We start from the raw sequence: 26,277 nt of genomic DNA on the forward strand, positions 1-26,277 counted from the left end.
TACGCTACAGGCCGCCCTGTATCACCAATTTCTTACAATGGTTTCACACAGCTTTCACCCACTCAACTAACAAATTGGGGCCCTTTTCAGCACACTCAAAGCAGGATTGAAAGGGTGTGTTCATTTCAGGACTCACTTGACATTACAAGCATCAGAGTTTATGTTGTGGCTGTTTATGATGATAATGATTGGTGTCTGGGATGGATAACTGAGATTGAACTTTCATATCATAACTTTCACAACTTCCACTTGGGCCATCTCCATCATACATGTTCCCATGCCGCCCTGATATGGCACCAAGATCACGGCATCTGCAGACATGCACAGACAACTCCTGCATCAAAGAGCAAATTTGGAGTGTTTGCTTGCCCTCTCTCTTAGAGAATCCCGCTCTCCCTGAGTGGATAATGCATCTTCGTTTGGCTTGAATTGACTCTGTTATGTAAAACAGGCTGGGTTTGTGTTTTATTTGGAGAAATTTTACCTGACAGTTAAAATAATTTAAAGTTATAAATTTCAATTATCTTCCTGTTTTTTGGCTTTCTGTAATACAGTCGTAGTTGCATTGTAACAGCTACAGTCGGGTATATTTTGAAAAAAGGCTATGCTTCCATTTCCTCCCATTTTTTGGGGGTTATTTTTGCAAAGTGGCCATCTTTTGTTAGTTCCTTGTAATCGGTTGTTTTTGTTCCTAGGAACATAACAGAACCTGCTTCTTAACTTCATCGTATCAAGAAGAGCCCATCCAGAAAGTAGTGTATTGTAATTCTGCATGTGCCTGAATATGTCTGTTAGCACAATCATTTACTACTGTACACCAACATTGTGATGAATTAATGATGTGATGCCACTTCAGACAAGTAATGTTATCTTGGCAATGATTCAAAAGCCACTGACAATACATTAGTCAAAGGCAGTATCCAACCAAAACAGCCCGAGTAGTTGGGTAATGAGGGCATTTCCGAAGCAGGACTGTCCTTCCCTAATTTAGCATGTGTGTATATATGGGAACACCTCCTACCTGGTGTAAAACACACAAGGTAGTCTTGAGGAAGAACATAATCCAGTGCTGAATTTAAATAGTTGTACTCTGTCAAGTGATTGGTTTGTGTGGTTTATTTTTAGCTGTTTTAGAAGTCACAGCAGAACACGCGAACACTATCAACAGTTGTGGTTATAATGTGGCAACAGTGTGACTAGGCTCAGTAAATGCATTTAATTAGCTGAGTGGAGTCAGTTTTGCAGTCAAAATAAGCGCAGAACATTCCCTGCACACCATCTCCCTCTTTCTCCAGTCCTTGGTCATTTGGATCACAGGTCTTAAGGCAATTTCGCCTTTTGCTTCCACTGCTTAATAATGTCAATCTTTCTGATCCGGTTACACTTTGTTAACGTAAGCAACACTTAAACAGTCAAGAGTCTGATATCATTAGTGATGCATGGCTGCTGTGCTGTTTGGGCTAAATCTGTTTGAATAAAAGACTGTGTGGAAAAATCTATTAAAAGGGAGAGCAGGAAATGCCGCTCTCTCTAATGGGATACCTGGCCACCACCCAATCTAAAACTCCCTTCAGAAACCAAGAGGGATTAAGCATCTCCACCAAGAGAGCCACCACCACACTTAACAGATGTTCCGTACACTCCCCAAAAATGCCTTCACACATGATCTGTAAACTCCCCAAAAATGCCTTCACAGATGTTCTGTAGACTCCCCAGTAATGCTTTCACAAATGTTCTGTTCATTACCAAAGACATGTCTGCAATGCAAAATATTTCACAAGAAGCATTTTCAAGATTTCACCATCAGCCTCAGGTGACGAAAACAAGCCAAAGAGCAAGAAAGACAATAAACTAACCAACCTAATATCTGAACACATTCCCGGACATGAGTACACACCTTAAATAATCCACCTCACCTTAGGTGCCACCAAAAACCTTATGACTGATTCTCAAGCAAGAGATGACTACAGAGTGACACCTCGTACAGAAACTAAAGGGTAAGGTGCGCCTCACAGGACTCCCAAACAAAGCCTTTCAAGGGATATATAATTTACAGTATGGTTCACTATAGAATATACATTAGAATTACACAGAAAATAAATGTTAACAGCTTGGGTTAACAACCAAGGTAACAACTCGGGCCTACAAAAGGCAACTCAGAACAATGAAGGCACCTGTCCAATGGAAATCAACCACTTGTGTGAAAGATGTGTCAGGGCCCCAGAACATCATGTGCAAGCTTTATATACTTACAGTGGTATGCCAAGATTTTGGCACCCCTGGTTTAAATGTGTTACAATGAATCTGTATGTGAGGGAACGCTTTTTATTTTACTTTTCTTTTTTTTCTTTTCTTTTTTTTTTACTGTCCAGACCCAAGTGATACACTTGTTAGGGCTTCAATGAGTCAGGTAAATATAATTCCAGGGCTGAACTTTTTACTCTGAAGTAACTCCATGCCTTTTAAAGTATCCAACTGCACTGGCTGTTCTGTCTGCTGTTAACAACCATGGGTTCCTCTAAACAGTTGTCCAAGCATTTCAGAATGAAGATGGCTCATTTCCCAAGAAGGAGAAGGCTACAAAAAACCCTCTCAATGTTTCAAACTCCCTATTTCCACTGTCAGAAACATTATTAAAAAATGGAAGATAAATGGAATAGCTGAAGTCAAGGCAAGGTCTGGAAGAACATTTTCAGATAGAATGGCCCGAGACCTGGTGAGAAATGCTCAGAAGAACCCACACATCACTGCAAAAGAGCTGAAAAAAAAGTCTTTCCTACGACTTCAACACACAAAAAATGTGCTTTGGACTGACAAAACCAAAATTTAACTTTTTGGCCACCACCAAAGAAGGTATCTTTTGGAGGAAAAAGGGTGAAACGTTTGTAGAGAAGAACAGCATGCCAACTGTTGAGCATGGAGGTGGATCCATTACGTTTTGGGGTTGTGTGGCAGCTGGGGGCACAGGAAATATTGTGCGAATGGAAGTAAGAATAGATTCCACCAAATATCAAAACATTCTGGAGGTCAGTCCAAACTTGAAGAGGAAATAGTTAAAGAGGGAACAACAATGTTGAAGAGGGGTTTGGTATCTCAGCAAGACAATGATGGCCACCACAGTCCCCAGACTTTTAGAATATTATTGAAAATCTGTGGAGATCTCACAAACATGCCATACATGCAAGGAGGATAGAGGAGGTCTAAGAATATTTCTGAGCTAGAGATGTTCTGCCAAGAATGGGGTAAAATTCCAAAACTTAGCTGTCTGTAACTCCTCCTTGGGCAATTATAAGCGCTTACAAAGTACTAACTGACAAGGTTCCAAAACTTTTGCACAGGGCCCTTTTCCTCTTTTTATTATTTTGAAACAGTAAAAAATAAAAGTTTTTTGCTTTCAAATTTTAAGAACTGTGTCATGTTTAACTTTGCACCATTTAGAGAAAAAACATTCTGTATTTTATAGTGGAGGTAAAGTCGCTCACAAATGAGATACAATTGCCCATTAATTATAGAAGGTGAAATAAAAATTTACAGTCAAATCTGCATATGACTTGCAAAACAAATTGTAATCAGTCCAGAAACCCCTTATCTGTTGACCCCAAAAGAGGCCAGGTACATCTGAAACCATGACCTACAAGTTTAGTATGAGAGGGGCAGAGAAGGGCATCGACTCTCCTGATCCGCCAGCTCACTGTTACAAACAGCCCAGTTAATAAATGAGAGGCCTCAAACAGACATCCCTACGACCTCAGAGATGATAAGAATGTGCTCATGTCAATATTTGGAGAAATGAGGCCTATTTGTTCATTCCACAGTTCACTAAACCACCACAATCTAGTAGTGACATTCTTCTGGCGTGATCTCTTCTGGAAAGCAGTCGTGCTCTCCAGCTGAACTTTACACTTTCGGAAAGCAACTGATTAAGAGTGAAATTACCAATGAGTTTGTCCAAAATGATCAATGAATAGTGTCACCTTGACAAATATTACTGTTAAATTACTTTCACTGCACGTCAACAAGCCACAGCACGCTGTGGTAAATAGGTTATATTCTCCCAATAATTAGGTTCTCTTTTAACTCCACACTTTTCTGAAAACTCCATAGTGGGGAGAAAAACCGTGAAACAGTTGTGAGAAAAAATTCCCCAGTGGATGAAATAAACAGAGTTCCTCTATAGAGCAGACTGCTTTGCTGAAAGCACTGTACACCCTCCCTCTCCTGTCAGCACTACGGGTGGGACCGTTTATTCAAGTAAACAAGAATTTGCTGGCAGATTCTTAACTGCTCAGAAAGAAATGTAATCGGAAAATCATCTAATGAAAAATACAAGGTGCAACCAATATACTATAATTAAATAACTGCCAAAATCACATTGTGTGTGTGCGTGTGTGTGTGTGTGCACGTGAGTGTGGCACATTGGGGTTCATGTATATTTTCCCACTATAACCGCTGTATTTCCAATTGCCCTTTTCATTATTTTCAAGTGTGAAATGTTACACAAGCACTTTCAATGTTTTGTCAATAACTTGGCTAACCCTTGCCCAACTTGCTAAACATACATTTAATCTTGGTTCAACCTTAAACTTGCCACTTTGCAGACCTTTGGCCCATACAATTCTGGCTCCAGGAGCACCCTGAAATATTGGATCGTTTCAATTAAAATTGATGAAAAACAAATCAAATATCATGAATTGCTATATCCCACTGGTGAAAAGAACTGGATCATCCAAACAAAGACAAACTCTCCCCAAGCTCCTGAACCCTAACAGTGTTCCTAACCCTGAAAATGATAACTGTTTTTGCATTTGATGTTGTGATGAGTATTCATTTAGAAGTACTTGAATCTAATGTGAGCTCTTTCCAGATGATGAATGCATTTCCTTTTGAAACAATTGCCTTGATGAAGGTTAGCAGCGCACTACTATCTTTATACTAAATCGGCCTTGCGACATGGCGACATGGCTCAGGCAGTAAGAGCAGTCGTCTGGCAGTCGGAGGGTTGCCGGTTTGATTCCCCCGCCCGGGCTGTGTCGAAGTGTCCTTGAGCAAGACACCTAATCCCCAAATGCTCCTGACGAGCTGGTCGGCGCCTTGCATGGCAGCCAATCGCCGTCGGTGTGTGAGTGTGTGTATGAATGGGTGAATGAGAAGCATCAATTGTACAGCGCTTTGGATAAAGGCGCTATATAAATGCCAACCATTTACCATTTGCCTTGCGTTAACAGCTGCTGTTAACCTCCTATTCAAGAGGTACCGTAGTAATTCACAAGAATGTCATATTGTTGATGCCGGAATATGATACGATAGAAATCAATAGCTTACCTCTTGCAGCAGCACACATTTATACTTTGTAGGCCAAAAAGATGCATAATTGCTTACGCTCCGATAGTGCGTGAGTCTCTCCCATTTACTACAGCGAAAATCACACACATGCTCTTGTCACCCTCTCTCTTAATTGTTTTGGCTTCCCAACACTGTAAAGTGTAAGAGAAGTTTAACTTCATTCAGCACATTCGTTTTCCACTGGGCTTTAGGCACTCGATTCATTGCAGGAATAAACTGCTGTGTTCACAGAGCACTCCCTCTCTGCAGCGATGTTACTTTGACTAAAATGTCAAATAAATGTGAAGTATTTGAACGTAAAAGCACGCGGACACAGAGCCCTACACTACAGTCACCTCAGGAGCGGTCGCAGTGATGCAGAGGACAGGCCTCCGCGTTGTTCATGGCTGTTTAACGCGTGTCCAGCATTGGCAGGTCCTACAGCTCCAGAGCTCCCAGCCTCATCTCGCAAGCAAAGCCCCTTCAAGTCAAGAGCCCCAGGAATCAAGCTGCCCCTGGCTGGGAGCTCCAATCAGGCATTGTGGTTCAGACAAGGGGTCAACCAAGCAACAAGCCCCTTTAATGAGTCAGCAGACCAAACTGCACACGGCCACATGCTTACAAATCGTCACCCAGAGGCTAAAAGAGGTCCGTCACAACCACTACCACCTTTAGAAGCGGTTTGTTAGAGGTCAGAACGTACCGGCTGATGCAGCTCATTCATGGAAGGTCAGCAACATTCTTACTGTCAGTCATAGCGCATGCCCCTCCCATCTGTCATTCATCATGGGCAAACTTATGTAACCAGCCTAACGAAGACAATCAACTGCACACACACACACACACACACACACACACACACACACACACACACAGTGAATGTATGGACTGCAATAGCCATTCCTTGGGCTACATTTAGTCACAAACCTTATTGTATGAGATTAAAATCAACCAGTAAGGGTCCTTCACCAGCTTACCTGTGGTGGAATTGGCATTGGCCACAGTCATTTTTCCTATAGCACACAGGACAATCTCACAGCAGAGTGCAGAGACTCAAACAAGCAACGGCGTCTCTGTGGACCTTCAACGGCACTGAAAAAGGGCGTGCCTGCAGAGCGGGGAGAGGCAGAGATCCCACATGAGTCCAGCGTCCCACATTCACCCGCCACAACCTGAGACAACTGCCCCTACGGCCTGACGCCATCTTCCCCAACATCCCCACGCTGTCGTCAATGGATCACTAAAGCCAAGCAGCTAGCCACTGAAGCTCTGATCACTTTTCCACTCCTGCATTCAAGAGACACTGTAAAGCTGGTGTTACTTTTCATACTGAAGAAATAGGCCACTTGAAAATATAAAGAAAGCAGGGAGTGTTTTGTTAAAATATTACTTTTCAGAAAACATTGCATCAGCCAGGTAATTAGTACGTTCAACAAAGATCTACTGGAAGTTGCTATTGCACTGACACTACACAGTAGCATTTTAATTTTTTCGCCTGCATGACACACAAACAACCTGACATTTAGAAGTAACATGAAATGCTAAGTTGCTCTGGAAAAGCTGGTCTGTTAAATCAATGTAAATGTAATGTAAAGATGTTGCGTTCTTGTCAAGAGCTCATATTACATGAAGGCTATTACAAGAGGCAAGAGCTTTATTAATTACCGACTCGTTCAAAATTACTTTAAACAATATTTTTGACCAATCTCTGCCGTCAAAAGTAAAGCAATACGGTAAATTATCCTTGTGCTTTTTCCATAAGAGATACACATTTCTTAAAAAAGCGATTCCAATGTAGAGCGTTTTTGCCATCCCGGCAGCGGTTTAATAAACCGCACTGGATTACTCCTCCCCTCCCCTACACCCCTGCCTGCAACCGCAGGGCCTCTGGCACTGCAGATCCCAAAACCAGAACCAGAGACCATCTTCTATGGGGGGCAGGCTGTTCAGTGCCATGGCCGCCAAACTCTGGAATTCACTACTTCCAACATCTCCTGTATCTCTACATCTCTATCTCTACAATCCCACTTAAAAACATACCTCTTCTCCAAACACTAGTCCCCTCACTCTATCCCCTAGGCTTTTCCTACTTCCCTTTTTTCTTTCCTGGGTTTCCACCTCTCCCTGGTCTTGCCTCTTCGTTTCAGTAATTTATTTATTCATTTTGAACCATTTCCTTTTTTTCTGGTATTCTTGTTGTATGTTTCCTGTTGAATCTTGCCATTTTATCGTCCATTCTGTCTTTGGGTTTGAGAATATCAATATCAAACTCAATATAAATAAATAAAATTATAAAACATAAGTTCAACCTCTACACACAGCTGCAAAGCAAAACCAATCTCATTTCATAAGCTCCACCTGTCTGCACACCAGCCTCAAAACCCCCAGCGCTCTGGGCTGCGTCTTGAAGACCCACTGCCTGTAAACACCCCCACACTGTGCAGGCCCACAAAGTTCTCTTCCATGGAAAACAGGACATAAGTCATACAACAAAAATAACAAACAATACAAAGCCAACTGTTACACAGCCCATTTAAGCTACAACATGTTAGAAGGTTAAGCCAGAAATCTGAAACAAAAATGAATGTGCTGAAGAAAGTGAGCACTGATGCAAGCCATTGTGTAATAATCACATGATGGTGACCTTGTGGAGCAGAATTCAGAATTAGGATAAGCTAGGCGTAACCAACACTCGCTGCAAGAAAAAAATGAAAATACAATGTACTGTACAATATACTGCATAAGGTAAAGTTAACCTCAACCTGTCATCAATTCTGTAGGAATGTGGTTATGACCAATACTTTCCATGCACAATGCAAAATATCAACATTGTGAATAAGCCAATGACAGCACGCTGTTATGAGTCAGCTCATGATTTGTAAAGCACACGTGTAATACACATCATGCTCTATCCTTACCTTAATCCTCCCTCTTTATCAGATCAGACTGCTTCAAAACGTTTGCCTTAGGCAATCCTGTTAATTTCAAACCAGTTCCATTTCGCAGTTACAGGACATGTTTAGATTATGAAACCCCGGATGACAGAGCCAAGCAGCCCTGAAAACAGCACAGAATGAATCCTCAGTGGATGAGTCCACTTCACACAAAAACAGGCAGGATGCAGGGTGTCCCATCTCACACTGTGACAACTTCCTGTGTGCCACCACGCACAGGCAAGGAGGATCCTGGGACTTCTGACCAGAGAGAGATGGGAACAGGCTCTGATGTTCCAGTGCAGTAGGGAACCCAGCTGACTATGTGCCCAGTGCAGGAGAGTATAAGAAAGAAGGGATTTGTTCCTCAAAGGATATTAAAATAACCAACTGTACATAAACATCCAAAACAAACAGCGAAGAAAGCTCCACATGGTGTCCCCAATGCAGAATGAAGGAAAACACTAACCTCACTGGGAAAATACAAGTGTGCAACAGTGTTGTAGTTTGCTAATGACTTAAAATCTTATTTCTTCTCGAGTAGAAAATATAAGTTTCTTGTAAGATACTGTTTGCTTGTCTTACCTCATTTGCAGATGTTGAAATGATTCAAACTGTCTCACCTCAGCAGCAGTTCATTTTATTTCGCAAAAAAAGCAAAAGAAATTTAATTTTAAATAGAATACTTGTTGAGATTGGCCCATTTTTAGTTTTTGCTGTGTTTAGAAGAGACTTGTTAGAAATGCAGCTTTATATAACTAGAGTCTTTATTTACAGGCTTGTATTTATAGCATAATTGCCCTGTGTACGATTAGACTTTGAGCAGGAAGTAGTGTATAAAAGCAGATGGGAGAGAAGGCACGGGCTCCATGACTCACCTGAGGGACCGGACCTGATGCTGCAGGCTGATCCAAAGTCCAGCTCCCGAGGGCTGCTGCTACGCCCCTCTCATCTGTCAGCTGACACAGAGCCTGTGGAGAGAGGACTCTTCATTAGCCCGGGATAACCACCGTCTGAGCACCCACACTGCTTATCAACAGCTAGCCTGTCTGGAGCGTGTGTGCTGGGTGTGTCTGCGGCAGGATTTGTCTGGTGTGTCCGGCAGGGTGGGGGGCGTAACTGGTCTCGTGCGTGTGGGTCGTAATGGTCCGGTGTGTGTGTGAGTGTGTGTGTGTGTGTTTGTGAATGTGGTAAACTGAGTACAGTAAGCCCAGCATCGCATCACAGAGCAGGCCATCATTTCCATGGTGACTGGGGAGCACACTACATCATGCATTAGGCCCAGCCAGGATGAGCTGGTCACGCGCCCCGTGGGGGAAACAGAAAGATGCTGATGGCACAGTCCTCATGACTTTGCATCAGCCGTTCATCCAGTGCGTTCCCCACTATGGACCTCGGGCCCTCGGTCACACTGGCCAGAGGGGAGGAATCCTGCTGAACTGAATGAATCCAAATACAAAATACTGAGCAGCCACATTCCAGTCACGGTCAGGCTGGACTGAATGCACAAAAACAGTCAGGGACACATCTGGGTAAAGGTCAATTTGACAGGCAATCATGTTTATCTCATTTCCAGATTGAAATCAGATTAAAACACTAGCATCAAAGGTTCATGACATGTGTAGACCCGCTCAGACTCACACAGTGTGCTTGCAGACAGGGTGTGTCTGTCACTCCAGCCCTCGCCCACGTGCCAACAGCAGCTCTGAAAGCCCAGGCTTCTCCTCTGGCCAAATGGAAAACAGCAGGGAATAATAAGCAGGGTCTGGGGATGAATGGTGCTTTCTGTCAGCCCGCTGTGGCTTCTCTACCTCTGTGTTTCTGGCCTCTTCCCTCTCTGACACTACCTCACCTGCTCATACCTGTCCAGTACCATTCCCACAGCCCCCAAGAGAACATAGAGCGATTACTCATATTAGTCTTCAGCTGACACTCGCAAACCCACAAAAAAAAAAACACCCCATTGAGGCCACCATATATTTCTGCTTATTTAGGTGTGGAAAGGTCTCATTTTCCCAAGTGATTAACTGGGAGAATAATGCACGAAACATAACCTGACATGGTCCACAGGTCCACAGGGCCACACACACAATAGCCCAGAATCAGTGCAGCTCTCCAGCTACGACGGGCCTGAGAATGGCTTCCTGAGGCGGAACAATGGTGTCACACACAGAACAAGCAAGTTGTTCTTTGAATAATTTGTCAAAAACAAAAACAAAAGGGAGACCAATGAATGAATCCATAGAGCATGGAGGAGGACTTACAGTGCTTCTTTGTGAAATGAAAACCAAAGTCAGGCCTACTCATTTAGATCAAATAAAAAACACATTTTTGCTGCCAAAGAATGTGTGTGAGGCTTGTAGTGTACCACAGGGAATTTGTCACAAGAGTCATTCCCAAATCAAATTCCTCATGGAATGGGCCAGTGTTGTCGAATTCCTGGGGAAAATCTGTAAAAACAAGGATCCCAAAACAGACCTTGGTTTCACTTGATAATCAGATTAACACGCCAACTGTACACCTTCTCCACAGAAAAACAAGATATAAAAACAAAGCAAAGCAACGGGAGTTGTTAATTGAGCGAAGAAAAGAGCTATGAGGTAGAGGGGGCCCCCAGAAAACATTCCCTGCCTAAATTACCCCAGGTGACCACACTGCCCCAAGCCATAATTCAGTCTCAGACATTACAGAAGCCTTATCACCAGCCCACAAACCCAACAGGCTGCATTCTCCCTACATTCCCTCCTTCTCTTCACCAACACTCATTCCACTCATTCCATCCCCTCCCCTTGCCCTATCCTCCTTTTATTCCAATTAGCGAGTTGAAAATGACAGCTTTGCAGCAGACACGACAGCACAGTAGCACTTACTCCTCAAACAAACGCTGATTCACTCCGTCGAGCGGCCTGCGCCCGTACGCCATTAAAACCCCAACCCTTTTCAGTCTGATCACCATGAAATTACTGCAGCTGTAATATAGAAGGACCACACGCACAGCACTCCTGGGGCTGCGTCGCTGAAGAGGTCAAATCCTTTGCCTCTTTACATACTCCGCCCTAAATCCTTTACTTGGAGCACAAAAGATGACGAATTAGCATAAGAACATACATGCCAGTCTCCCTTATTGATAACAATGCAGTACAAAGTAACTGATCTTCTTAGTGTATGGATTTACAATAGATTAGACACAGCAAGTGGGATGACCTATTCAGATGATTTTAGTAAATATGCAAAGCACTGATTCCAAAATAAAAGTATGAAAATGGGGGCGTGCATTGTAGTTCTGGAAGAAGTACGTTTGCGTTAGCAAAGTAAAAGCACATGCTAAGCACAGGATGGAATAGTTTTACAGTCTGGCATGTATGCTATGTGAACAGAGCTCACGATTGAGGACAAGGTCACCAACAGCCCAGTTCTTCTGGTCTTACAGAAACACCTCAGAACAGGCATATCCAAATGGGTCTCTCTAGAAAATTCTTATGTTTCCGCTTCTTCTGACTGAAGTTCCTTGACAGTAAACTGCTGGGAGCCTACACACCACACAGTTCAAGACCTTTTTCAAGACAATGTGTGTCACACAAGAACTTCACATCGGGCCCTTTGTTTGACTGACCGCAATACTTACCCAGTATGACCAACATGACCAATAAGTTGATTGTCCAGTTACATTTGCTGGCTTTGAAAATGCATTGTGCTGGGTAAGTTTGCAGTTGTGCTACCCCAGTGCAGTTCCATCAGATGTACGTGGAACTGTACTATGGTTTGTACTGATGTAGTAACTAGCATTATAAAAACATTTTTTCCAGGGATATGACATGTAGTAGATAATACTGTAGGTTAACTTCCAACAGGACATCAGGAGTTCTGTGCCCCAATTCAAACTCTTTTGCTTTGTCATACAAAATGGAGGGGAGGAGGAGGGGCTAATTTTGCATATATGTCCCTTGAATTATTTGCAGACTGGATGGAACTCAGTAAAAGTGAATGTCACCCTTCCAGATTCCCCCAAGGCGAAGTGGTGAGTTCAAGGATGTATCTCTTTAGAAACAGGACCACAGTCCAAGTATCCGAGCCAGAGCAGCCAATGCACTGAGCACCTGCAAAGAATGAGTACAAAAAGATTTCATGGCCAAGGAGAAACCGCTCCATGCATGAAACATCAATATTTGAGTGCAAGTTAAAGCATATCAGTGAGTTTTGAGAGTGCCTAAATAAATTGTGAAAGCAGAGGAGGTATGGTGGTGCAAGCAGTTTTCGGTGTACAAATTGACTTTCTGCTCACTCGACTTCTGGAAATAATATAAGGGCATAAGTCCCTGGGCCAAATGTTATCAGTATAACATATGACACACTTCTTGAACAGAACAACAGTTCAGTCACAAGACATTTGAACCTAGCTTTGCAGTGATCGGCAGCCTCTAGTGCGTGTGGAAGAGACCTGTTTCAGACAAGCAGGCAGAGCAGGAAGAGCATTTCCCAGAATCACGCTGAACGCATTCAAGTCATCTCCAACACTACCTCTCCTCCCTTTCCCGTTGATTGCTCACTGCAGCAACAGACAATAATATCCTCCCTCTCAGTATTACAAAATGGATTACAATCAGAAACCTCACTGTGACTGGAAACAAGAGACAGGCCATGTTAATGGCTACAGAGCAATGAGCACTTCCCTGTGCATTGATGAGCGAATACACAAGCTACAGCAGTCAGTCCCAATGGTGGTCAGCTTCGGAACATGAAATGGATGCTTGTTAGAGAAGCACATTTTGCTGAAAAACATAAGGCCAAAGCCTACATTTTCCAGAAATAGACTCAATGCTTAATCATCAGGATTGAGTAAAAATGTTATAGACTTACAAATCTTGCCTAAGTTACAAAGACTTACCAGTTGAAATACTCAGTCAAGTACAGATCACTGAACATCTACTATCAGCCTCAAGCAACAGTCATGAGTGTGAGAAACTTGCCTATTGGGAAATGGACTGTGAAAATGGAATAGCCAGCAGAAAAGCAGTGATCCTAGAGGTCATTAATATCAAAGGTAGTGATGGGAGACTGAAGCTCGCTGTGAGAGGACCCTCAAAAAAGTGTTTTCTGAACAGACCAACGCAGGCTGCACACTCGCTTGAATCTTCACAATAAAGTTAAAAGCTATTCTGCAGAAGCCAAAGCTCCAGGGGGTTACATCTTTTCAAAAAGTAGGGAAAAACTGCCGAATAAACAGGACAAACATTTCATGTGCCGTAATTATGCAGTGTGCCTCAATTCTCAGAACACAACTGAACACAAACGACACTGTTGATTATGCTTTAAAGACACAGTGAAGAATGAAAAGGCCTGGGGGCCCAGTGTGCATTGCGAACCATTTGTTTAGTTTCATTCCACAGGACATACCGTGAGGTCAGTAAGTATTTGCGCACATTCTTTGTTCTTTTGGCTCTGTACTCCAGCACATTGGATTTGAAGTGAAACAATGAGAGAAACAACATGAGGTTAAAGTGCAGGCTGTCACCTTTAATTTGAGGGTATTGACATCCACATCAGGTCATCCGTGTCTTTTTAGATATAGTCCCTCCATTGCAGGGCACCAAAAGTAATTAGACAGTTTCTGATTCAAAATTGTTGTTGCTTTCAGTACCTAGTCTTGATTCTAGGCTTTTGATTGCCTGTTATGGGGTCTGTTATAAGCATTTGTCAACATGAAGACCAGAGTGCCGATGACCGTCAAGGAAGCCATTATGAGGCTGAGAAATAAGAGAAACAGATCAGGCAAAAAAAAATAGACTTACCAAACTAAACTGTGAGCACTGGTGAGCTCAGTAATTGCAAATGGGGCTGGTAAGTCAAGGAAGACCTCTACAGTCGCTGACCGAAGAATTCTTGCCATAATGAAGAAAAAAAAACCAAACACCTGTCCAACAGAAGCAGGTGTGGTATGTCAGTGACTAGTGTTTACCGAAGGCTGGAAAAGCAGATCTACAGAGGCAACACTGCAAAATGCAAACCACTAGTTTGTTTCAAAAACAGGATGGCCAGGTTACAGTTTACAAAGTTGTACCTAACTAGGCTAGTGCCTGCGGAGTTTAGGAAAAAGGTCTGGACAGAGAAGACCAAGATTGACTTGCATCAGAGTGATGGCAGGAGCAAAGTAGGGAGGCTAAAAGGACCAGAGCATCCCCTTCACCATGATTCTGTGAAGCATGGTGGTCGGGGTGTTCTAGTTTGGGCATGTATGGCCATCACAGGTAATGGCTCGCAATTGCCTCCATTGATAATGCAACTGCTGATAGCAGTAGCAGAAATAATTCTGAAGTACGTATCTTATCTGATGAAGTTCCATCAAATGCCTCCAAACTCATTGGACGGTCCTTCGTCCAACAGCAAGGCAATGATCCCAAATATACACCAATGCTCCCTTTCTCTTTCATCAATATGCCTATTTTTTGGCCTGCCTCTGACTTTTTGTTTCTCAGCCTCATAATGGCTTCTTTCACTGTCACTGGTACAACTCTGGTCCTCATGCTGACAAACATTAATAACATAAAATGACTCCAAAGGCAATCAAAAGCCTAGAATCAAGACTAGATACTGAAAGCTCTCATACCTGCACTAAGGAAGTGATTGAATATACCGGACTAATCAGAAACAGCTGAGAAGCCAACTGTCCAATTACTTTTGGTCCCTTAAAATGGGGGACTATGTCTAAAAAGGGATGTAATTCCTACATGGATCACTCAACATGTATATAAATACCCTCAAATTAAAGATGACAGTCTGCACTTTAACATCATATTGATTGGTTCATTTCATACTTACGGACTGCACTTTCATGTGCTTTTCATGCTGTAAAACATGCACATTAACATCAGGGCTCTACAGTGCTCCCACTTTAGGAGATTTTGCTCCTGAAAATTGACTGTGCGTTAGCTGGAAAAATAATTCAATAACACATTAATTGGAATGCAATAATGGGCTCCTAATGTTTTCAGCATAGGAGTACACATGCACCTTGGGGGAAAACATTTTTAATGTAGAGGTCTGTACGTAGCTGATGGCTGCACTCCGTAGTTTCTATCAGCCAGGAATGATGCTAAGGGAAAATAACACCGTCCATTCATACTGGGACAATTTGTCTGAATAGGACAATTTCCATAGGACTCTTTGCATAGGAAAAAACACAAATTAATATTCCCAAATTGATTTACATTTCCCAGTGAGTGCCAAAAAATAACCAATTGTGAATGGCTTCAAGATATGAAGTTAATAACAGTTTCAACACATCCCTGACAGCATTTACACACCTGGCAAATGTTAATCTAATGTCAATAATTGACTGTTGAATACTGCATATCCTTGATATAAAAATTTCTCATCATTTGAAGTGAAGGTAAAGAAATAATATTGAATTGATCATCTGACATTTTGAACGGACTTTACTCTTATACAGAGCAACCCAGTTACTGTACTATGAACTAGGAATCGTAGGCCACATGATACCGTATAAATTCACATTTGGAACAATATGGCCGCAAATAGAAAGAAGTAGGAAGTGATTCTAACTTTCAATTGAATACTGGCCACAGGAAAGTATAACCACATACATTTCATAAACTTAAAATAGTGCCCATCCTGCATGATTTTTGTGACAGCTTAAAGATTGAGGATATGTTTTTAGTAGTGGTGGGTGAGTAATGATTATTTTGAATTATTTCTGTACATTTCCTCATTAAAATGTTCAAAAAGTCACATAAATGGCTGTTCACGTGTTGAATATTTTGTCCAGCTAAGTACAACCCCGCACCTCCCTTCTAGAAACATTCTGCCTAGAAAACTATACCAGGAAAGACAGGCATTCAGTGGAAACAGATTTTCCTTATCACTCGAATGAAATTAGACAACAGAAAAAAATATACATATAATAATAATACTATTATATATATATATATATATATATATATATATATATAAATATTTCAGTTATATATATAGTTATATATATATATATAACTAGCAAGAACTGAAATTATATTAAGTCGTACACTACAGACAGAATATTCTATGGATGAAGTAACGCTCGATGGCAACAATCCAAGACGCTGTAAATAAATTATTTCCACTTTACGGAACATCAACAAGATGTATGGTCCCGTCAGACTTACTGCTGACCGCACGTCGAGTTCAATACTAGTCAACTCGTCACAACGTTAGCTAGATAGCATAGTGTAGGTAGGCTACAACAAGTGCTTGTGATATCTGACTACTTAGCTAGCTTTTGAATGGAAGTTAGCCATCTAGAGAACAACTTCAGTGTATACATTATAATGATGTCTTATGTTATTGGCAGTTAAACTGTTTCAACTTTGCAGAAGTACTTAACGCTAACGCAATACCTTAGTAATGAGCTAGACGTTCAACTCTTCAATTTTGCTTAGCAAATTAGCTAATGTGTTAGCTAGTGCTAATGATTGACTTGCGCACACGCGCCCTATCCGATGTGTGCACAGCAGCCAACGATCTAACGGATCTGTGCTCGATTTAACGTCCACTAACCGCCAACACAATTAACTCAAACGAGGCGAGAAACTAGGTACAATTAGACATTAGCATTGTCCGGTACTTCTCGCTACACGTGCGGCCATTTTTGTTTCCCCATTCAACCATACGACATGGCTTGCTAAACACATGGAGTGAGAAGCTACAATAACCTTCTATTTTTCTAGTGTTGCAATAAAGACACTTGCTGTTTTAGGAAGAGACAAAATGAGTGTATGGACATTCTGAACACTAGGCCAACATATTGCAATAACGACAGTTAACTACTTAGCAAGCTCTAGACTGCTAGCTCGGTATAGTTCCCAACCAACACATTGCTGAATCAAAGCTTATTATGACTAGCTAACGTTAGCTTTCAATTGGAATAGCTGTCCACATAGGCACGGTCTACCAAAAGCCGCTTGATCGCATTCAGTGAAAATGCCAATTAATAGACTCAACAAATGAATTACGTTTGAATTAGAAATCAATGCTTACCTAACGTAATATCCTATGTTCTGTATTGTCCCGGTAAGAAATTCAAACATCCACTGAATGTCCTCGCTGCCGGAGCACGCGCGACAACTACACGCAAGCTGCCAATCAAGTAAGCCTTGCCCCCATGGTGACGTCTGTGACTGTACCGTAATTTATAATTTACCTTCTCTTTGTGAATGCATGTAATCATCTTACTATCGTCCATGGGATGTTGTAGATTCATTGTTTTCGTATGATAAACCATGTCGTTAAGTTTAATTCATAATATATGTTTTACAATTATACGTCAGACAGATCTTTATCTCTCAAAATGGACCGCATTACATATTAAACACTGAAGTGAATTAAGTTTATGTGCATGTTTTGGAACACTTCAGCTACTATATGTATCCAATTAGGCCTACGGGGGCACTGTATATGAGCCAATATGTGATTTCTTCTCCTAACGAATTATGTGTAACATTTGACATCACTGAATGTTACCCATTAATAGTCCATATGTTTCCTATGTGAGAGCAGTACAAGAAAAAAAAAATCAAATACATTAAAATTTTTCATTATTCTATGTGACGTATATTCCTGTTTTATATACATTATTGGTTTGTGAGTCAATATAATAGTTTCAGCCCGATGAGTGATACTTTAAAACATGCCACCCTTTTACTGGGAAATAAATGTTAACATAAAGCCTTGATGGATCTAAAAGTGCTGCTAGCGGGTTTCTCATCTGATCTACCACTAATGTGCACAAACTTATTCAACTGATGTGTAGTAGCCATCTCATCTCATAACAATCACCACACATTCGCTGTCATAAATAGACAGAGGTACAGTATACATTTGACAAGTAAACTTGGCAATTACTGTGTGTGGCAGAATTCAGAGGGCCATACAAAGACATTCCCTAATTTCCCACAGAAATCTCATTAACTGTAATTAGAGATTTAAGATCATATGCACAAGAAGAAGAGTACTCCCCACTAGACCAAAGGTATTATTTCCTGTTGTGTCTGGTTGCTTTCAGAAATTCTCCTTGAAGGTGACCTCAATGTTTGGAGTTATGGAACAAGTGAAATGTTTTACCAGAAAGAATGCTGGCTTTGTGTAAAATTTGTGTATATACAGAGATATAGCCTAGGCCCCGGTGTGTCTGAAATGAATGCATTCATAAACAACCCCTGGTCATCACATGACGCTTATCTCGCCAGTGTCATTAAACATGGTTCAAACAAAAGTTTTACATGAAAATATGTTTCGTAGTTTAACAGCAATACATTGTAGTCAGTTATACATTTACTCGTACATACTAGCACAGTAATAAAATAATAGTTACCCATAAAGAGATTACATAACAGAAGCATATTGTCCATTTAACCTTACTTGTTTGTCGTCTTCTGGGAGCAGAGGAAAATATTGCCACAAGAGGGCAGCATTGAGTCATCAATGGGAATATAAATAGCCCAAATCAGTTTTCAATTGCATTTTTGCAGTGTAGTGCAGTTATTTTATAAAGAAAATAAATATAAATTAAAGTAACTCATCTAAAATAATAAAGAAGCACAGCATTTGCATGTGCATCATATCAATTTAATCCACTTTGTTGTATGTCACTCTGGATAAGAGCTAAATGCCTTGTAATGTAATGTAATGTAATGCCCAGACACATGGTTTCAGCTTCAGAAAAAAAAGTTTTTGAAAGAATTTCAAACTTTCATACTTCTAGGTAAGCAAGTTAAATTGTATTATTATTCAATAGTTGTTTCTGAGTTGCACATCCAGATGTCATCAACATAGTTACATATATTTTATAATTGAATCAAGTCCTCACTTCTCTTGCTGATATTCCTAACCAATAAAATGTGTCTCATTTTATTCTGTATTCCAAGCAATGAAGTTATTTTCACGTAAAGTTATATTTATTTAGTTAATCCCTTTAACACAACCCAATCAGTAATTCTCTCTCTGACCGTAAAACACTTATAGACCCACCTCTTGTAACTTAATCCTAGCTCCTGTTCCGTCCCCAATGTCTAGCACTCCTATCTTTAATGTTAATTCAGCTTATGGTATTTTAATAGTTTTGTTTTTCCTTCTTTGGGCTAGGTTGAATGTATCAGGGTTTGTATTTTGGTTCTTGGTTTGAATTTGCATTAGTGCATTAGTAATGTGATATATAGACTCATTTGGCTGGAGAATGTTGTCTAGCACCATCACTGAAATAAATCAGGTGAATGCATGTATGTTATTTTAAACTGTATTGTAAGTCAGTCTGGATAAGTCTGTAAACTAGATATGATGCAAAGCATCTGTAAAGTCCTTTTTTGTGCATGCCTTTTCTTAAGATAAAATGTTATACTAATTAAAATTTATTCTGTATTCTTATATGGTAAATGGTTGGAATTTATATAGCGCCTTTATCCAAAGCACTGTACAATTGATGCTTCTCATTCACCCATTCATACACACACTCACACACTCACACACCAACGGCGATTGGCTGCCATGCAAGGCACCGACCAGCTCGTCAGGAGCATTTGGGGGTTAGGTGTCTTGCTCAGGGACACTTCGACACAGCCCGGGCGGGGGATCGAACCCGGCAACCCTCCGACTGCCAGACGACTGCTCTTACTCTTATATAGATATAGATATATATATATATATATATATATATATATATATATATATATATATATATATATATAGATCATGTAAAATAAATCTTATGTTTCTCTCCTCAATTTTATAACTGTAGGTAAATTGTATTATTCTCAAATTATTATTATTATTATGACTGAAAAGGTTCAAAAGCAGTTCAATGGGGAGGTCTACAAAATATACAGAATGCAGTTTGATCATCTTTCAATAAGTCTAATTTTACAGGAATCCTACTGCAGTAATTCTGGCAGATATGTTTGAGGGTGTATCAGGGCAGTATGTTAGATTTGTGTCATTGGGTCTGATCTAAATGAGAATGAAAGTTAGTGGCCCCAGAAGAGATTAGGCAGGTCCTACAGTAATGTGGCCATAGAGGTCAGTTATCATCTCTAAAAAGACTGGGCTTCAATGAGGATAGCCCTGGGGAGCTTCTCTGTTGAAGAGTGTAGCTATACAGTACTGTACAAGGGTTTTATCTTATAGCTTTGTGTGCTCTGGTGTGACTTAAATAATAATTGCTACAGTTATGAATGTGGAGCAAATCACAATTTTAATGTGCAGCTTGGTAGCTTGTCGAGAGCAGGGGTGTCAAACTGAATTCCCAGGGAGCCGCAGTGTCTGTGGGTTTTCGTGGTTGCCTTTCAATCAGCTGTCAGTTAAGGCATTGAGAACAAGGTGTGTGGATTATTTAGCCAATCAAAGACTTAAATGAACCACAGGTGACACTGCGGCCCTCCAGGACTGGCCCCTGTGGTCTAGAGCATCTGCCAGACCACAGCATCTGTTATTAGCTTGAACCCAAGATTTAAAGGAACTGTTGTGCCATGAATTTTAGTTTTCTGAAGTCCAGCTGTGTAAATGTTGAAAACATCATTATGATATACACTCAGTGAGCACTTTATTTGGTATTTATTAGACCTATTTTTTAGACATATTAAGTAGGCTGCAGTAGCCTATCCACTTTTGGCACGTTGGGTGTTCAGAGATGCTCTTCTGCATAGGTAAGGATAATACCCTATGGACGAGTCAGTTATGAGGAAATAATTGCCCGACAGGCTGGTGCTACGCAATTATTTCCTAACTACTCGTTAATAGGGTATTATGCCGCTTATATCACGACTAACTTGCCAAACTAATGTAGCTATGGACAATTTATTTTTAGTATAGAAACGAATGTATTAATGGAAACGCAATGGGAACGGGAGAAAAAATAGTCCCTGTTGCTCAGAAAAAAAAATCCTCACGCAGTCTAAAAGTGCCTGTTGCAACTAAAAGCCAGCTGCATCATCGCCAAAGAAAAGTCACTAGCTCACCATTGCCGAAAGGAAATATAACCTTAGGCTATTAATTAATGTTAGCTCAGTTAAAACACTCGGTTACATTCTGTTGGAAACATCGCCCATGGTTATCTTTCCAACAATGTAAAGTGTAACTCAATGCAATGTAACCTACAGTAACATATTTTGTTACTGTACACCTGGCACCAACAATCATGCCATGGTCGAAATCACTGAGATCCCTTTTTTCTCCCATTCTGATGGTTGATGTGAACATTAAGTGAAGCTCCTGAGCAAGATTTAATGCATTGCACTGCTGCCAAACGATTGGCTGATTAGATAATCGCATTAATAAGATGGTCGTTGCTAATAAAGTGCTCAGTGAGTGTACATTCAGTGACCACTTTATTCGGTAGACCTGTTCACCGGCTTGTTAATGCAAATATTTAATCAGCCAATCATGTGGCAGCAACTCAATGCATAAAAGCATGCAGACATGGTCAAGTGGTTCAGCTGTTTTTCAGACCAAATGTCAGAATGGGAAAGAAATGTGATCCAAGTGACTTTGATGGTGGAATGATTGTTGGTGCCAGACAGGGTGGTTTGAGTATCCCAGAGTTTGCAGAGTATGGTCCAGTGAGCAGCAGTTCTGTGGGCAGAAATGCGTTGTTAATAAGAGAGGAGAAGGGCCAGACTGGTAGAAGCTGACAGGAAGGTGATATTAGCACATATAACCAAGCAAAGAAACATCATTTCATGATAAATTATTAAATAAAAACATATTTTTTATTACAAGGATTACAAGGAGTAATAATTACTTGCATTTATAGAGCACTGTTTGCAATCTCAAAATATTTTACATGAATGTGGTAAGTTCATCTCAGCCATAAGCAATATGTAGAATTAACCTGGGGGATACAGTAATGGCATCCACTCAGTTGGAGAGAGAAGGATTGTAAAACAAATGAAATTCTAATGATTCGAATCAGATTCTACAAAGTAGATCTGATATCTAGCTGTTGAATGCGACATGTTTTGTTAGGGTTTGTGTGAAAACCTATAGGACCGTAGATCTCCGGGAACAGGGTTGGGCAGCCCTGCCATAGTACCGTAGGATTTTTAATGGCCTAGGTGATTCGTGATCGTTCCAACCTTTGATGAGTTTGATGTTCAATCTGAAAGATTGTGTCTCCTACAGTTGTATGCCCGCCACTACTTTGGTGCATTGTTTTGTTTTTCTTGTCCAAAGAGTGCCCCCTACCGGCCCACTAACATTTCTTCAAGTAGTAGCCAAGAGGTTTGCATCCCAGTAATAATCAAGCCAAGAAGCCAAGGAGTTGTATGGCTGATCATTCCAGTGGTTTTATGTCCTCAGTGATATGAATGCAGTGTAGTATGATTTCTACTCTTACCGAATTAGCAGGATACATTTTCATATTTAGCTAATCCTTGCACCTGGTTGTTTCTATCGTGCCAATCCTAAACATATGATTTGTAAACCTTACCCATATAACTTTTGTGTACACCTTAAACAGAATTGTCTGACCAGAAAACCACAATTCCAGTAGTTCTAATATTCTGTCTGCTAATATTCCCAGCCTTGTTCTTGAAAGGTGAAATAGTGAACACAGTAACCAGAAGGATTTAAAATAAATATGTTTAATGAGACAATTTCACTTTACAAAACCAACTTTCATGATTACTTTAATCAGACAATTTACATGTATATATGTACATGATAAGTTTAAGAGTGGTTTTTATGGACAGCAGAGCAATAGTTGCATGCAGTCTGAACTTGAGAGCCAGTATTGTTGGAGTGGTACAAAAATGGCCATATGAAGGCACGTGGCAGACAGTATCATGTCTTCTGATGTCACCACATAGATGGCTCCTTATATCTAAGGATAAAGTGAAAAGAGAGAAGGTGGTTTCAATCAAAATATCAACATTTCCTGTCATTTAAAGGCATAAATGACCCACTCCCATTTACCTGAATCACAACAGAAACAATTCCAGTAAGATATGTCATGTTAATCAGCATCTCTGTCATTAATGAAGTCATACTCTGACTAAATGTTTCCAGCCCTTCACAGTGATTTCAGGACATTTAGGAAAGTCAAACACTGATATCTGCTAATGGTACACATGCTTTAATTCTGGCATTTTACCATACATCTCATACTTGTTACGATGTTATGACAACATAAACAGCCAGACATATTATTGTGGTTGCAGACCTGCACATGTGCCACCCTGATTCACCTTCCATAGCTCTCAGCAGCCCCCAGCACCCCCTACGCAAGCCATACCTTGACCGTGGGATACTTCCTATGCTCTCTCTCAACAGCAGGTCAGAAATCAGAGTATCAGGTCCAGACCTTTTCCCATACCTAGGAGAAGGTTCGGGTCAGACACAATGAGGATATGAAAACAGTCCTACATCACCGCATCGAGTCAGATGCAGTGTAGATTATAGGACATTTAGACTTCATGAAATATTTGTACTTTAAATTTCTTGGTGATTCTGTTGCACATGCAAAATAGTACACATTTTATTTTAGAAATGCAGTTACCTAACGTTCATTTTGAAACAGAATACAATGGCTCTGAATGTGCATCTCATTAAATGAAACCATAAAGCAGATACATGCATTGTATCACTTTGGCCGAATCTTTAAATGCTATATTTCTTAGACTGTGTTATAGGTTTTGGAAGGGAAAGAATGAGGCATTTTACAAGTCACAAAAATGTATTATATATTATAATGGAGCCAACATTGTGGTTAGACTGACAATCATATGACAATTTCACCCAGTTGTCGGCATCATTATACCCATTAGTATGATTGTGGATAAAGGCTAGGTTGAGATGTATTTGTTCTAAAGGACCTAGAATACTGTAAAGACTGCAAAATCCCATCTGTTTATTTCAGGGTTAACAATTTTTTGTGATTAGCTTCGTGCTACATTTATGTTTTTTAAACTTGTTAACGTTAGAATTCCACTATTCTACCTAGGTGTGCTACAGGCCCTTCAAAAGAAGGGATTAAATAAATAGTGATTATGAATTATGAATACACAACTATTATCAGTAGCTTAAATTCTTTATGAAAAGTATTTACATTATTTAAAATTGTTTTACACACAACAGGGAATAAGGTTTACTTTCATATAACCGACCATCAGGATGTTCTGATGAGCAGAACTGCCAAATGCTTGATTTCCTTCTTGGAAAATATTTATTACATTAAAAAAATTTAACTTCAAATTCATCTTAAACTAATTTCAGTACAAATTTTTAAGACTATTTGCTCTTAATCCCTCCTATATACAATTTTTCTCTGACATTCTGACTTCTTCCTCAGACTTTACATTGTGATTTCCTAGCTGGGATAAGTGATGAGAACTCACCTCTGTCGTGTGATAAGGTTAATATAGTGCCTTAATGCAGAGTAGTATTTGGCCAGGTCCTCGCTAGGTGCATCCTCTCCAGGGTTTTCTGGTTTTGCTGGGTATGCTTCCGCCAGTTTGCAGATGTATATCAGTGCACAGAAGACCGTGATCACCAGCCATGTTCCCAGGGTGGGGCGCATCTTCTACAAGCTGGACAGGCCCAGTTGCAGGGGGAAAATCGTGAAAACAGGGGAAAGATCTTAAAATCAACCTTGAACATAATTTACCCTTTGTCTTTATCTTTCAGAGTGTAAACCAATGGTATTGTTCTCCAGGGTGATTTTGGAAAGATGCCTGACACTTAAGTTCTGCAACAGCTGACAGTGACAGCATCCTCCTGGTGTAGCTACTCATTGAAACTGATTTTGCACCAGAATCAGAAAGAGCTTTATAAAGCATGTGCTGAAAATGCATACAAATGCCACATTTCCTAACAAAATCTGAATAAAGCACAAATAAAGTAAAACAATTCTGTAAGTGCCATAATACAGACAAAATAAGTGAAACAAGTAAATTCAAATATGCATATATTCACACCCGAATGCCAAATAATTCTTCCTCTTTCAGCTTTGCAAGCGCATCTCACTGCACATAGCTACATTGCTATCAAATCATGTAAATGCAAATACATCATTTTGTAAAACTAGTGAAAATACATACAACTTTCAAGTACACAAATGGGACATAACTTCTTCACTCAAATATGAGAACACCTAAACATTCATATTTGTGACATGTGAAATGCACAGCCTCATGCCACAATCTGTACAAAATGACACTGATTAGTGGATTGATTTAGTTTAGGTTCACTTAAACACATTTACAATTCATCGTCCCTTTCTTGTTGGCTAATTACCCGTTACACCTGTTGTGTTTGAATACAATATTAATGTTGGTAAACATGGCCTAATTGGCATTGAAATTTGACTGTGACATTTTGCAGTTCAATCGTCACACTTTTGTCAAAGAACCCCAAACGCCTCGATTATTTTTGCGGATCAATCATCAGCCAGATCAATAAAAACACTTATATGAAGCGCTGAAGTTTCGCTTGCAACTCAACTATTGCTGCCTTAATCTATTAACCTATTATTTTTACCAAACATTTCTGTAACGGAGAACTGAAATTCCTGATTTCATTGCAGCTTGTATTTTGAAATCTACCTTAGTTTGGGAATACAAATAAGTATCAGGAAAGTAATCGAAGGGGTTTCTTTTCATCATAAGTTAAATGAAAAATAATATTTTACTCACATTCAGCTGTGAATATTGATGCTACCTCTCGTTGTTGGTGTCGGTGATTCCCGATCAAACCTTTCTGGCGCTCTCGTAGGCTTTGCCATTCTCGGGGTTTTATATCTCCCAACTCACACGCAGGGCAGGGGGAGGGCAGCCTACCATACCATAGCGAACGTAATTCTCTTATCTGCGCGCTGTAAAACCAATTCGCGTCACACAATTAACCGTCATTATAAAAATAAATTTACAAAAGCGTGATTGCTTTTAGGAAAGACGGGAAAGCGTTCTAACAAACCCTAACAACCTCTGGGGGGATAAGACAGTAATTTATGCGGGGACAGTGAAGTTGTCCCAGAAGATTATTTTGA

General features: G+C 40.4%; 2 protein-coding genes across 8 annotated transcripts in view; both read right to left on the reverse strand.

The window, feature by feature from the left end:
* The window catches only part of pals2a (protein associated with LIN7 2, MAGUK p55 family member a), a 28,879-nt gene extending 11,478 nt beyond the window's left edge, over positions 1-17,401 (reverse strand). Inside the window, exons 1-5 of one of the 7 annotated variants that reach the window (XM_061237751.1) lie at positions 17,286-17,401; positions 9,897-9,981; positions 9,134-9,226; positions 8,241-8,379; positions 6,300-6,430 (exon numbers count right to left, since the gene is read on the reverse strand). In XM_061237751.1, coding sequence (XP_061093735.1) covers positions 6,300-6,330 — 31 coding nt within the window. In that variant the 5' untranslated portion in view covers positions 6,331-6,430; positions 8,241-8,379; positions 9,134-9,226; positions 9,897-9,981; positions 17,286-17,401. The remainder of the gene's footprint in view (positions 1-6,299; positions 6,431-8,240; positions 8,380-9,133; positions 9,227-9,896; positions 9,982-17,285) is intronic. The other 6 variants (XM_061237767.1, XM_061237758.1, XM_061237802.1 and 3 more) reach the window with 6 other exon arrangements.
* Positions 17,402-22,975: 5,574 nt separating this feature from the next.
* Positions 22,976-25,988, reverse strand: LOC133133619 (pro-neuropeptide Y-like). The gene is made up of 4 exons (XM_061249725.1): positions 25,925-25,988; positions 24,629-24,820; positions 23,527-23,607; positions 22,976-23,115 (listed from the first exon to the last, which is right to left on the reverse strand). The coding sequence occupies exons 2-4, from the start codon at positions 24,808-24,810 to the stop codon at positions 23,091-23,093; spliced, it is 288 nt and encodes a 95-aa protein (XP_061105709.1). The 5' UTR covers positions 24,811-24,820; positions 25,925-25,988; the 3' UTR covers positions 22,976-23,090.
* Positions 25,989-26,277: the final 289 nt, after the last annotated feature.

The sequence above is a fragment of the Conger conger genome, chromosome 1, assembly GCF_963514075.1.
Source record: "Conger conger chromosome 1, fConCon1.1, whole genome shotgun sequence".
Lineage (NCBI taxonomy): Eukaryota > Metazoa > Chordata > Actinopteri > Anguilliformes > Congridae > Conger > Conger conger.

Bases quoted from the DNA above. Each gene is read 5' to 3' on its own strand.
- LOC133133619 (XM_061249725.1), bottom strand. From the start codon at position 24,810: ATGCGCCCCACCCTGGGAACATGGCTGGTGATCACGGTCTTCTGTGCA. The intron at 23,608-24,628 runs GTGAGTTCTCAT...ACCTTCTCCTAG, and splicing joins AACCTTATCACACGACAGAG to GTATGGGAAAAGGTCTGGAC. The intron at 23,116-23,526 runs GTATGGCTTGCG...CTTTATCCTTAG, and splicing joins GGAAGTATCCCACGGTCAAG to ATATAAGGAGCCATCTATGT.